The sequence below is a fragment of the Varroa jacobsoni genome, unplaced genomic scaffold (assembly GCF_002532875.2).
Source record: "Varroa jacobsoni isolate VJ856 unplaced genomic scaffold, vjacob_1.0 contig00415, whole genome shotgun sequence".
In the NCBI taxonomy this organism is placed as follows: domain Eukaryota; kingdom Metazoa; phylum Arthropoda; class Arachnida; order Mesostigmata; family Varroidae; genus Varroa; species Varroa jacobsoni.
Window position 1 is genome coordinate 142934 of NW_019214462.1, and position 13323 is coordinate 156256.

Sequence of the window (13323 nt, forward strand, 5' to 3'; positions counted from 1 at the left end):
AATATCGGTTCTTCAGCAGCATGTGAGCGCCAAATTGAAGGTTGCCATGCGATTCACTTGTATTTACGTGCTTTTTTTTGTGTCTAATGTATATGGAGAGTGTCCGTGTCTGGGTAACACGTTAAATTTCGGAAACTCTTATCAAGGCTGTCGAACTGTTGCAGCGCCACTACTGTACCAGGGAACGAGCAGCAGTAGCAGCTGAGAAGGTACGGCAGCCGCAGTAACAGCAGTCGACTGCCCTGTCGTTACACTATATCAATATCTACGGCAGCAACGTCTATCCATATGCCCGTTTTAGGTCTGTTTATCTGTGTGAAATCGTGTGTCTCTAGGAACAGTTCGTCATAGTCTTCTCTGTGCAGGGGGCTCTGCTTCGAGTGTCTGTTCAGTGATAACGACGACTTTGAAACTCGTTCAGCCCAAGCAAGCTCAAGCTCATGCTTGTGGAGACCCATTTAATTCATCTGTTTTTCATTGGTGGTGCTAGTCCTGCAGACTAACCAGGATAGACACTGGCTCAAATTTCAATCTGGTTATCACCACCTCTGTACAGGTATGCAATAGTCGGGACCCGGAACTACCCGGGTCCCTCTCGACTGATTTGTTATTGTTATTAACGCTGTTACCTCGAACAGCTGCGCACCTAATTACTCTTTTTTTGACGAGCACACCCGTACATCGTTCATAAACAAGGTGCATGAAATACGCACAGAAGAATCCAATAATCATATTAATACATAGTACACAATATTCAATACGAGGGACACATGAAAAGCATCCTTTAGACGATGTTAGTTGAGTGAAGCCTCTCATCTCCTTTAGTTCTGTTGGGCAGTTGTTAAATAGCAGCGTGAAGTACGAGGTAATATTATTCAGTTTTTTGTAATTGTGCCCAACTGATTCTCGTAATTATATCATTTTACACTCTTTCTCGCCGAGCTGTTTGCTGTGGGTTCATAGGCGTATCTTGATTGAGACATTACTATAAATATTTGATCTCAAAAAGTTTCTGTGCAGTTGTGCGTGTTCAGGCGTGTTTGGCAGCTTTGTTTCGTGAGTGTCTTCGGTAGGCATAAACTCAGTAGTTTTTATCGTATTCACTCCCTCTGTTTTCGACACTTTGTTCAAAGCAAAACTCTGTTAAAATTGTTTTTCCTGATAAGAATTTCGCTGCATATCAGTCTTTTTTGGATGGTCAAAAAGGCCGGTACCGTTAAATGTCGAAAATTTCACAGGACTTTACCTGCTTAATATTATTATGCCATTGGAGAAATAACAAAATTAGCTAGGTTACGGTATAGGAGGTAATGTATTACAACTCATAGCTATATTGATTCGAGAGTTAGATAACCTATTCGATGAGTTGGAATCGTGCGTCATGTTGTTGATGTATGAAATGCGAGGGTCGGCCTGTGGATATTTTTGTATAGGATCTTGTACGTCTTGTGGACATTGAAGGAATGAACTAGCAGCAATACAGTCAGCATGCGTTGTGACCTTGCAGTGGGCCCTACAACCACTGCGTTGCCATTGCGTCGCTTTCAGACAAGGCGGCTCCGTGTCAAGGTTACCGGCATACCCCTCCCCCGATGGCAGAGGTTACGCGTGTACGTTATAACGCATAGGTTTATTTCAGTTGTGAATTAATGAACAGTAAAAATTAACAGAACCTCTGTATTTGTCATAAAAAGGAATTCCACCTGTGATATTTCTATTTTTGTATATTTCTAGATGTTTGACGATTATTATATCATATATATAAAATATATGTATGCTGTGAAGATGTGCAAAATGTTAGTCAACCGTTTTTATGCTGGCAAATTGACTGAAGTTGCCTATCGAAGATGTTTTTTACGCGCGGAGTGTATGAAGTATCTGTCAGCTGGTGCTACCGTTTACAGTTAGCGGGTATGCATCTGATACAGCAATATCTTTAGGTTGTTTCCCAGTTGTACATTTTTGTCGTTTAGAATACAAATGTTAAAAAATATGGGGCGTCATTTCGAGACCTTTTCTATCAGCGATACCTATGTCATTGATGGCTCACACGTTTCATTTCCTCACATTCGAGAATAAAACTTTGGTAGGAAGTGTGTTATCTATGTTTATATGTATGTACCTAATTATCTATATTTGAACGTGTGTTATTAGCCCTGTGACTGCATTTTCGCGACTACACGCAGTTGACCACACGGTTTAACCACACTTTCTACTTTTTCTTTCGCGTTTCCGTGCACTCACCGAAGTCACAGATATCTCACTTATCCCCCCCCCCCCCCCCGCATCCAATCGGCCTCACAGACTTTAGTACAACAATGAATTTTTTGTGTTAGCTAACCCATCGACAGATAATCATATTTGCTATACTTTTTTGGCCTATTAACCTTCTTCTTATATCCTCGTTAATACGTCATCGGTGACGTCATCTCTGTTAAGAAACGCATACACAGGGCTTTAAGTATTGTTGCTTTAGGTCACGATGCGCGCGTAGATCATCACAGCTGATCGATGTTTGGTTCAGACTGTCAGCTCCTAACACAGGCTGAACATAGCAGTATATCGCACTTACTTAAGCAGTAACGGATATAATAGAATACTAATAACAATAATAAGCGCAATATAAAGTATCATTGCAAAGAAGTGTTAACGGTTAATAACAAACCCGTATACTTTGGGTTCAAAGGCATTGTTTACGAACATGGCTCTTCTAGAAAGGGTAAGCGAGCTGACAGGGCTATATTAGAGCTACATTTTCTTATTTCTATATAAATATATATATATATATATATATATATATAGTGTATAAATTTAGAAACAACGAATCCATGAGATTCCACCTGCTAAGCGGCGAGTGTCACATCCGAATTAAAGCACTAAAGTTTTGTCTGGATGAAATCAATTTTTAGGCAATAGATTATAGGGTTCTAAGTGATGTATAGGCTGTGTGTTGGTGAGGTACATCATTACTTGCCTTTAGGATATTACCTATAAGGACTGCCCTTAAAGTGAAAAAATTTTAAAAACTATTTTAATTATTTAAAACGTGGTTTTTAAAATACATGTACGATTTTACCATAGAAATAGGTAAGATATTTTAGACGTTTTGATTCCTTTATTATCGCTCTAAGAGCTAGTAGATTATGCTTCCTATACTTAAATATTTAGTCCATGTATTTTCAAATTTTTGCATTACAGTCCTAAATAATTATTAAAATTTTTTTAATAATAACAATTAATTAATTTTTTTCAATTTAAAAACTGGTAACTTTTTTTTAACCTCATTGTGTAGTCAATGGGAAAACGGTAGCTGAGGCTTGAACTTCTGCGTTTCATAACGTACATTACATGATAGGGTAGCATTAAATATGGGCATTCTAAAGCGGGCTCAAAGAGCTGCGCAAAGGACAGTAGAGAAAAGTGGGTTCAGTTCGACATTTGAAAACAATAAAGGAAGTTTTGCTTATGGCCTGCAGATCTGTTTATTGTATCTACTGCGCATTGCTATCTACAGCATGTTGTGGCCTAAGTTGTCTCGCGCAAGTTTAACTTCATCTTACGTTCGGCTATAACTCCGTCGAATCCTCACAAATACGACCACGAAGACATATAACACCCATAACTACAAATAATGACATGAAAAGAATTCTTGAAAAATCTCAGCCTAATAAATTCCGGTAACTTATGAGATTTTCCATAGCTTACGAGTGACGATATGAGAGTCTAAGGACGATTTTCTGTGAAAGGTGTTCAAGTCTGTGGACCTGTGTAAATTCAATTGTGAATGAAATTGTGAGATATTTTCAATCCTGTATCAGTAACACTGTATTTAATAGCTGTGTAACAGCATATAGTTTCGTTGGTACTGGTATGAAATGCCTTATTAACGAAATGACGAGAATTACTGTATGTTGGGGAATACACAAGGATTTCTAAACGTACTTGGAGCGTGTGGTAGTGTCCTGTATTTGGGCATAAATACGATTAACTCTAAGCGACGAATCATTATTGGGTATTGGTACTGCCTTAACAGCTATCGATCCTGGTAACCACTATTTACCATTATAATGCAATAGCTACGAAGTATTACTTTCAACTAATTCTACTTTTCCAACTGACTAATGAGCGACAAACGCAAATTCTATGTTTTAAAGAGAGCAAAATTTGCTATTTTGTTGTCTGTTCACAGGTGACAGTATAACCAAACGTTACAGAAGTTTAAAGCGAAAAGTTCAAGCTGATTCAAAATGTCGGCTCTTCGCTGTTCGTTTCAACGTACGCGGAGCCTCTTAATGGTTTCATCGTCTCATCGAGGTGAATTGTTGGGTTTCTAGTGGTTCATCACTTAGGTTTCATCATTATAATATTGATTACATATATTTTTACACAATCTTCAAAGGACTAGCACAGACTCTTAATAAAAATAGCACTTTGAGCAGCCTTTAGCAATTATTCGATTTCTCTCTGAATCTTTTGTCTAGAGGCATATCAGTCTTGAACATTATATCATTTCTTCCCTCCAAATTTACTTAGTTGTTGCACTGCTCATTGTTGTTACGAAAAATAAATGTAATTCAGTACTTTAAGCTAGCCGTATGTAGTCCCAACATGTAGCCCTTCCCTAAAACGGAGCAAATTCTAAAACGAAAGCAGGGAGAAATTTAACACATGCTACTTTTCAGGTTTCCTAATGAATTTTTCGTTTGAAAAAAATTGGCCACAAATACTCGTTTTCAATAAAATAATAAAAATGGAGTAAATACGTTAGTTCAAAGCTGTTATACTATTGTTTAACGAAAAATGTAAGAATGATGTGAATACGTAAAGTAGATCGGTCAAATTTTAGCCGTTCAACTGGCCAAACAGCAAAAACATGAGCTTTTGAGCTAAAACGCATAGTTCTGAGTGAATGATACTTAGAAAAGCTGAGATGCCTAATGAACTTCACAAAAATAACCTTCACGTCTTCACTTATAGGTCGAACTCTACACCGGCTACGGCACACTACCCCATTTCCTGTGCGATGTCTTTCATTAAGTCCAGCCTGTCGAAGGAATCTTGGGAATGTAATAAACTATCTGGATACCGAGGAGTTTGGACTGCCTGCTATTACAAAGGCACCTTCTAAGACTGAAATCACTAGTCAACGAGGCAGTAATAGTCCTTCAGGCGGCGATGGAATTCATAGGTGATGACTTGATTGTGTCTCGGTTATCCCATTTGAACATACCAACACTGCTTAACAAAGCGCGAACAAAGACAGTGGATGATCAGTGACTAATTTGTTCATTTATTGCATTTTCCGTCTGCTCGATGAAAAATGTTGCTTCTTCAACAAGTAAAAAGAAATGTGTTACAATTTGGTGCCATTCGCTAGCTGTCTGCAAAAAATTTTCTATTTGGATGGTTATATTACTGATGGATACAGTTTTTTAACAATTTTTTCGATTATATATATATGGTAGTTTAAGGATAGGCTGCATATTCATGAAAATACTGGGTTTTATTTAGACATAATTTTGTGGTAAAAGGTAATGTTTCGCTATTAATAATCAAACTTACATGACCGACGATACTAATCTCTAACATGATTTGCATGCTAGACACAAAAAAGAAAAATACATAGTATGAATTTCCACTACTTAAAGCAGCATAAAACGCGTGCTTTAAATTATGCGATTAATGATGTTAAAAATGAGAATACAAGCTTCGTGTCTATGGAAGTTATAATAACACCGAACGCTGTATCATTAGATTACTACTCGCCACCATCTCCGACAAGAAGCGACAGATTTACCCGCAAAAGGTTCCTTTAACTTTCATCCATCCTTAGCGCCTTTATCTATCGATTGAATGGGATTAGGGTTTTGACCAAAATTGATTAGTAATAATGACCGTAAAATATTAAGTAACTCCTGATCTTAATTTGCCGGAAGTACAGTGTGGGGCACGCAAATCAGTGTAACGCGGAACAATTGCACTTAATTTACGTACGGTTAAGTTCTTAGTAAGCAAAAACCAGTGGAAGTGGAAAACAATCTAGAACTGCAATGCATAACTAATTGAGTATTACTAGTTGGTTCTATGAATTGTATCTATCGTGTTTATGTAATTTTTCCTACTATTCTTAGTCACGAGCTTCCAACAGAAAGGGTAAAGTTTATAAATGATCGCGAATAGCAGATGTTTTACGAACTCTCTTATTTCGATGATGTCTTTGAGTTTATAGTCGGGCTATAAGATATATAATTTTCTAAATTGAAGCCAAAACAAAATATTATATGGAGCTCTAAGAGTGCATGTATTCTAAATGAGGCTAGTGCTAGCATTGAGATATGACAGATGAACCTAGACATTCACTATTAATAGAATATTAATCGATTGACTTACTGCGTCCGCGCCTACGCTTCTTGTACATTTTTATGTGGTGATTATACGGTATTCGCGATAAACAGAAGCCGAAGTACAACGTTGGGTAGCGGTCCTCCAACGGCATCAGGAGCAGGCGGTACAAGTGGCACAACACCGAGTGGAGGTGGATCCGGTGGAGATAAGAATGGCTACCGCTGCCAGAAATGTGGCAGCCAATGTACACACGTTGGAACATTCGTCTGTAAGCAGAACTTCTCGGTTCTTTAGTCCTTTGTGATTTCAACTTGGCTGGTTGTTTTATAAAACAGTGCTATCCATTCTTAGGTTTGTATGTACTATGCATAGGATATTAAGTTTTCGTTTCCCTCCCGTCTCTTTCAAATCTACTTTCATATTGTGTGGCCTATGTTCTCTGCTCAGATATAGATGCTAGGTCACTGCGACAGCCGCAGTTACTATTAAAAATAGTGGTCTTATAAACGAGTTTTTTTGGTTTGGTATTACGGATTATTCGTTAGATATTAGGGGTTATGGGCTATGCCCTTATTATTTCATATTAAGCAGTGATCTTATGTGACATTACAGCAACAACCCGTTTCGTAAAATGTGAAAAATGCCATCATTTCTTTGTTGTCGACCCAGAGGGGGAGAACAAGAGATCAGCGAAGGAATCATCTTTGAATAAACCATCGGCACCCGTTACCCGGAAAGCTCCACCTCCGCCCAAGAAAATTTATGAGTATCTAGATCGGCATGTCATCGGACAGGATCAAGCGAAAAAAGTACTCTCAGTAGCTGTATATAACCACTATAAACGTATCTATAATAATCTAGCGAAGAATCAAACATCCGGAGATCCACCATTAAGTACGGAGGCTACTTCAGCACAACCTACGACATACGCGCCATTTACGCTGCGGGATTCCCCCATTCAACTGGTGCATATTCCAGGACCACACGGTTCTGCTGTTTCCAACGCTGCGTTTGGCCAGTCGGCAGCTGAAGCTGATCAACAAAAAATAGCCTCAGGAAGTCAAACACGTGGCGGAGAGGTTCTTGAAAATATCACGCAAGATATACGACTAGAAAAAAGTAACATTCTGCTTCTGGGACCAACGGGCTCAGGAAAGACGCTTCTTGCACAGACAATTGCACGCTGCCTCGAGGTCCCGTTCGCAATTTGCGACTGTACAACGCTTACCCAGGCTGGTTACGTTGGTGAAGATATTGAGAGCGTGATTGGCAAGCTGCTTCAAGATGCCAACTTTAATGTCGAACGAGCACAGCAAGGCAAGTATATAAGTACATGCAGCACTGGACCAGCGCAACAATAAGATACATTCAAAGTAATTTCAAGATATTTTAGCGTGGAATTTCTAGGCCGGCTTTTTTCTTATGCAGTACGTCTGCATCCATTTTTGTCTCCTTCTTATTTAGAAATATGCTTTCCTACCATCCATATTGCACTTTATATAACTTTTATAACTCAGTTAACAAAAAGCACGAATCGTATGCCAAAATTTCTAGATATTTAGTATAACTTAAATGCAGGTATATTTGCGAAGACTGAGGACACATTCAAGGTTTGTTAATACTCCTAGCTAATTCTAATCTCGTTTAATTTAAATGATCCTGTATGACAATGTCATGTTTTATTAAATATAAATTCATAGTAAGTTAAAACATCAGATTTTATCTTGTTATGCGTCGAAATAATTTTGGAAGCGGACTGACTATTAGATCTTGAAAAACAGCCAGAACCGAAAGCATAAATCATGTGCTTTAGAATATACGGAGTAATTAAGATGAGCGGTTACATTATTTTTCCCATTTAAAACGTATTGAAACTGAAATGACACATGCTTTGACCCTCGTTCAGGCATCGTATTTCTGGATGAAGTTGATAAAATCGGTGCAGTGCCAGGTATTCACCAGCTTCGAGATGTTGGAGGTGAGGGCGTTCAACAAGGCATGCTGAAGATGCTTGAAGGCACACTTGTTAACGTTCCTGAAAGGAATTCACGTAAGCTCCGAGGTGAAAGCCTGACGGTTGATACTACGAATATTTTGTTTGTTGCTTCGGGCGCATTCAATGGACTGGATAGGCTCGTCAGTCGCCGGAAAACTCATAAGGTATGCAGCAAAGCTACAGCGTGAAAGCAGCATCACGATATATAGACCAATTATCGGGACATAAGACCGCCATGCTAAGCATTAATCTGCGAAAGTAAAGAGATCCACATTTAAAGGGTAGCAGTTATTTCAACAGAGTCACAGCACCAAAATGGTACAGAAAAGTGAGCCAGATAGAAAATAACCATAACTCTTTGCTCTTTGGCACATTGCATCCCTGGACGTGAGCTCGTTGGCCTTATTGGTACACCTCAAGAGGCTCCTTTTTTATCTTGCCTATTAAACTAGTGTTGACGGTCTTTGACAAATGTGTGGCTATTTAATATTGGTTTAGACCAATAACTGATCCCGTGTTCGTTTATATTGGTCTAGCTATTTCAGTTCTATGGTTTTTGCGTGACACCGATCTAGTTCCTAAATTTTCTATCATAGCATTCTCTTAAGAAACGTTTAAATTGATTGATACAAACTTTAAATGGATCAAATAACTAAATTCCGTGTCCATCCTGGGTTTTGCACTCAACCGGGCATCAGTCCACTTCCTAATAAGACCAGCTAAACAAAATGTCTAGTGCTTTGAAGCTGTTTTTATCGATGAGGTATCTGAACTCCTAATTATTCCTGTAACCTTATCCATGTTCTTCTAATTCTGCTAGGTATAGCGCTCATAAAATGGGTGACGTTGTAAAACCTGTTGGTTACTTTTTGCCGTCTTGAGCTATTTGGATTCATCTTTTTGTGGCATATAATTAAGCTCTTGTTCTTTTGCAGTAAATTGATTATTGCGATTAATGTTGTACTAGTATTTAATGGAGCTTACTCCCGTTGACTCTAGTACTTGTTCTAGTAGTATCAAAAAAGGCATATGTTAGTATTTTAAACTGGTTCTAAGCCAGTCTCTATCATCGATATCAATACGAGGATATTGTCATCTTCTCGTCTACCCGTTTTAAGTTCAATTTGCATTTCCTCCAAGAATTCCTGTTTGTCCATCCATTCATACCTCTTTCCATTCTGCTGCAATAATTATCGTTATTCTGTATCGGATAACGGATATTGCGATGGATCGGTAGGCTGTAAAGGTTTCCTTCCTGGATGAACTTCTCTGTAGTTGAAATATTCTTTCAGCCTAATCGCATGGAAGTTTATCCATTCTAGCTAGGATAATATTTTAAATAGGTTTTCTGTATATGCGTATTTCAGCTCGCTCGGTTTTATTTGATATTGTTGCCGGTATCCCGTCTAGTCCTGTAGCAAACCTACTTGACACCGTACCCAACATTTTCTGCACTTCTTATGCGCCGTTATCGTCTTCGAGTTTCGTTGTGTTACGGGTTGTGTTTAAGTTAGTAGTTTCAAAAGTTTGTGTGATCGCTTGTTAAATCATTAGTCGATTTCGTTTGCAGCTTTCTTGTTGTCGACTATTTATGTTAGACTTGTTTCGTTTTTGGGAGCAAGAGCATTTAGGTAGAAAGGAAGCGATGTGGTCGAGACCTTTATGTGAAGCTTTGATTTTTTCTTCACCATGTGAAGCACGTATTATAATATACGATACAATCAAATTACAAACGCTCTATCCCATATTTGTTCCTTTACATCTTTCCATTTTGTTTATTCTGGTTAGTCTCGTTTTGACCGCTAATGATTATAGAAGCCTCCTTCTCTGGAAGATAACTTTTGGCCATTCCAGTCACCACAGATATCATAACAACCTGTACCCTGATTTTTGTGGTCATAAAAACCCTCGTTAGCCTGAGATTCGTGTCGATTAGTTCGTGTTTCTTGTACGTATACAGCTGTGAGAAACCTAAATCTAAATGCCTATCTTGGTGTTGATAGCTATCCAGTCTTCGCTTTTATTGTCAGTAAAGCGTTTCTTTAATATGAGAGCACTTCCCATTCTGTGATTTGACTGGGAGGTAATCAGACAAGATGACGCCGAATCCACCTCGGCCTATGTTCTGACGTTCAATTTTTTGATTTGAGCATTTTCGCTATTGCCACCCAATGGTGTTTTTCAGATGGGTTTCGCTAAACGCTAACATAGGATAGCGTTTTTTAATACGGGAACATTTTCTACCTTCGTTTAATAATAAGTTTAATTCTATTTCTGTTCCTCTCACGGCTACTCTTTGTGTCATCCCGCCTTTGCAACCCTGTTGTAATAAGTACAATGTACTAGATCGTATTGATAGCGGTCTTTTGAACGTACTTATGCAAAACCATTCTATGCTCCACTGAAACTTTCAGATAAATCGTTTGAATTGCAAATTCGCTGATTCGGCTGAAATAATCTATTTTTAAAATATTTTGATTTGCAAACATTTCTATGCAACCTGTTACGATTTTTGGGCACATTCATGCCCCTAATGGTAATTTTAGTAAGTTTGTCTGGCCAATAGTCATAGTGGTTTTGTTTAACTAAAGTTATGCTGCTGCATGATAAATTTCATTGTATACAAGACAAGCTAGAAGCAATGCACTTCGTGTTTCATATGCATATTAAGTATTCTTTGTGGTTTTTTGGCTCCTCTACAGTACTTAGGCTTTGGGGCAGCAGTTCTCGAGTCTCGAGGGCGACGAGCGGCCGCTTCCGAGGATATGGCTAACAGCGCTGCTCATGAATCTGCCGAAAATGAAAATCTGGAGAAAGATGCAATGCTGAAGGCAGTTGAAGCTCGTGATTTAATCGAGTTTGGCATGATACCAGAATTCGTTGGCCGTTTTCCCGTTATTGTGCCGTTCCATTCTCTAACAGAAAATATGCTCATACAAATTCTAACCGAGCCTCAGAATGCGCTTCTTCCGCAATTCCAAGTACTTCTTAGTATGGACAAGGTGAGAAGACTAATAGTTTAACATTTTTTTTTATATATTCTTCTCAAGTATTTTATGTAAAGAATATCTCGTCTGCTATATCTCTTATTTGCCCCTCTTCAATCAAGCCACGATTGCAGCCAGCTTTGCCCGATATGTCTTTCCATGTTTACCTTTCTTGTTTTCCGGCGCGCAATATGAGAAACTTAAAAAAACTGAAGCAGACGTACCAACAGTAGTCGTACTTGCGGCGGCATCGAGTCCAGTGCTGTCTGAACCTTTCCATTGTTTAGCTTAACTATGGAATTACGTTTATTTCCTACGTACATATTTCAGTGCGAATTGACGTTCGATGAAGCAGCTTTACGCTCGATTTCCCACCTTGCCATGGAACGAAAAACAGGTGCCCGAGGACTTCGAGCCATCATGGAAAAGATTCTGCTCGATCCCATGTTCGAAATACCTGGCAGCGACATCACCGGAGTACATATTTCGAAAGAGGTGGTTGAGGGCACAGCGCCACCTACTTATGTGCGGCAAGGCAACAAAAGCGCGGAGGATGAGGAAAGTCCACAGGGCGCACGTGCGATTAATTCCTGAATGAAGTAGTGGATCTGCACTACCCTGCGAGTACATTGAAAAATTTTCTCTCTACCAGCGAAAAAAGTGATGAATAGAAGGAATTTGAATGCAAAATCCGAAATATAGGGCCACCATTAGAGGTAGCGCGAAACCGATGAAACACGCAATTGTACGCATGAGGTGGTTATATGGGCAAAGGCCAGAACGCACTCATGTCAAACTTCGCTAACTCAGAAGACGAAATACAGCATACCTATGTGGATAAGACTGCATAGGTTTTGCAATGATTGTTTAGATGTAATTCCGGGCTTCTTGTAGCTATCAGGACCAGTATATATAAACATATATGCCTAAGGCAAAAAAGGCTGCTTCTCCATTTTAGACAGGAAATAAGCGAAGTTTTTGGAAGTTACGATCTCGCTTTATACATGAGGTTTTCATGTTTCATTATCCAAAGCGATGACCGCAATAGTGTAATTCTGTTCCATTGTTCGCCAACAGATGTGTTGAGCCGATGCGCAAGACATTTTTACTCGTTATGAAAACCTAAGACAACATCGTAGCATATCTGCCCTATTTTAATATTAAAATACATAGTATTTCGAAAAGAACTTTTTGCAGAGTAACGTGTATTGCTTCATTTAATGTGCAAACGAGCTAAGTAGGGCCAACGGGATAAATCAGTCATGAGGACTCGTGTTGTAAAGCTGTTCTCTCAATATTTGAGTGCGTTAAAGCATTTCGGGAATGTTTTTCGTTGGTGACGTACCTGAGACTGCGGTGATCAGCGACATCAAGAAGAGGTACCGAAAAAAGCTTACTCATCTGTTTTCGAAATGGCATTTGTATTTTCACAAAACCTTCCTATCAAACGTTTGGAATGAGAGCCGAAGGTCATACATCAGTTGGTCCGAATAAATATATATATTAAAAAGCTTGAAATTGTAAATAGATGTTTGGTTAATACGACACAAACATGTGATGGAGCGGTATTTGGACGAGTAGATCATCACGATATTGACATGCGAATACCGAAAGTTCATCTCAAGAGGTGTAAACAGTTGGTTATCTCCAAGCTAAAGTTTTTACTCCTAATCACAAATAAATTGAGACGGGGGTGAAGTCGGTGCTTGTAAATAAAACAATCTAGCCACTCATACTCTTTTCGTTTTAATACAATTAGTTCCTTAAGCAAGTGATAACGGCATGCTGTTTTGCAAAATTGCACACGAGGCATGTGTCAGCAAAATTAAGTGTGTGATATATGAAGAAGGAGATCATTTTAAAGTGACAGTTTGAAGTTTGTGATAGAATTCTTCACTCCTCTATCAGACAATCCGCTTAAGTGATTTATTATAATCTAGTAAATGATCTCACCCAAATCCGTAAAGTAAACGTTTGGGAAGTTCGGCTACGAGG

General features: G+C 38.8%; 1 protein-coding gene across 1 annotated transcript; it reads left to right on the forward strand.

The window, feature by feature from the left end:
* Positions 1 to 234: 234 nt before the first annotated feature.
* ClpX (Caseinolytic protease chaperone subunit) lies at positions 235 to 13063 on the forward strand. The gene is made up of 8 exons (XM_022851834.2): positions 235 to 556; positions 4190 to 4314; positions 4978 to 5188; positions 6456 to 6613; positions 6958 to 7662; positions 8252 to 8505; positions 11044 to 11343; positions 11659 to 13063. Exons 2-8 carry the CDS (start codon positions 4248 to 4250, stop codon positions 11920 to 11922), a joined length of 1959 nt encoding a protein of 652 aa, XP_022707569.1. The 5' UTR covers positions 235 to 556; positions 4190 to 4247; the 3' UTR covers positions 11923 to 13063.
* Positions 13064 to 13323: the final 260 nt, after the last annotated feature.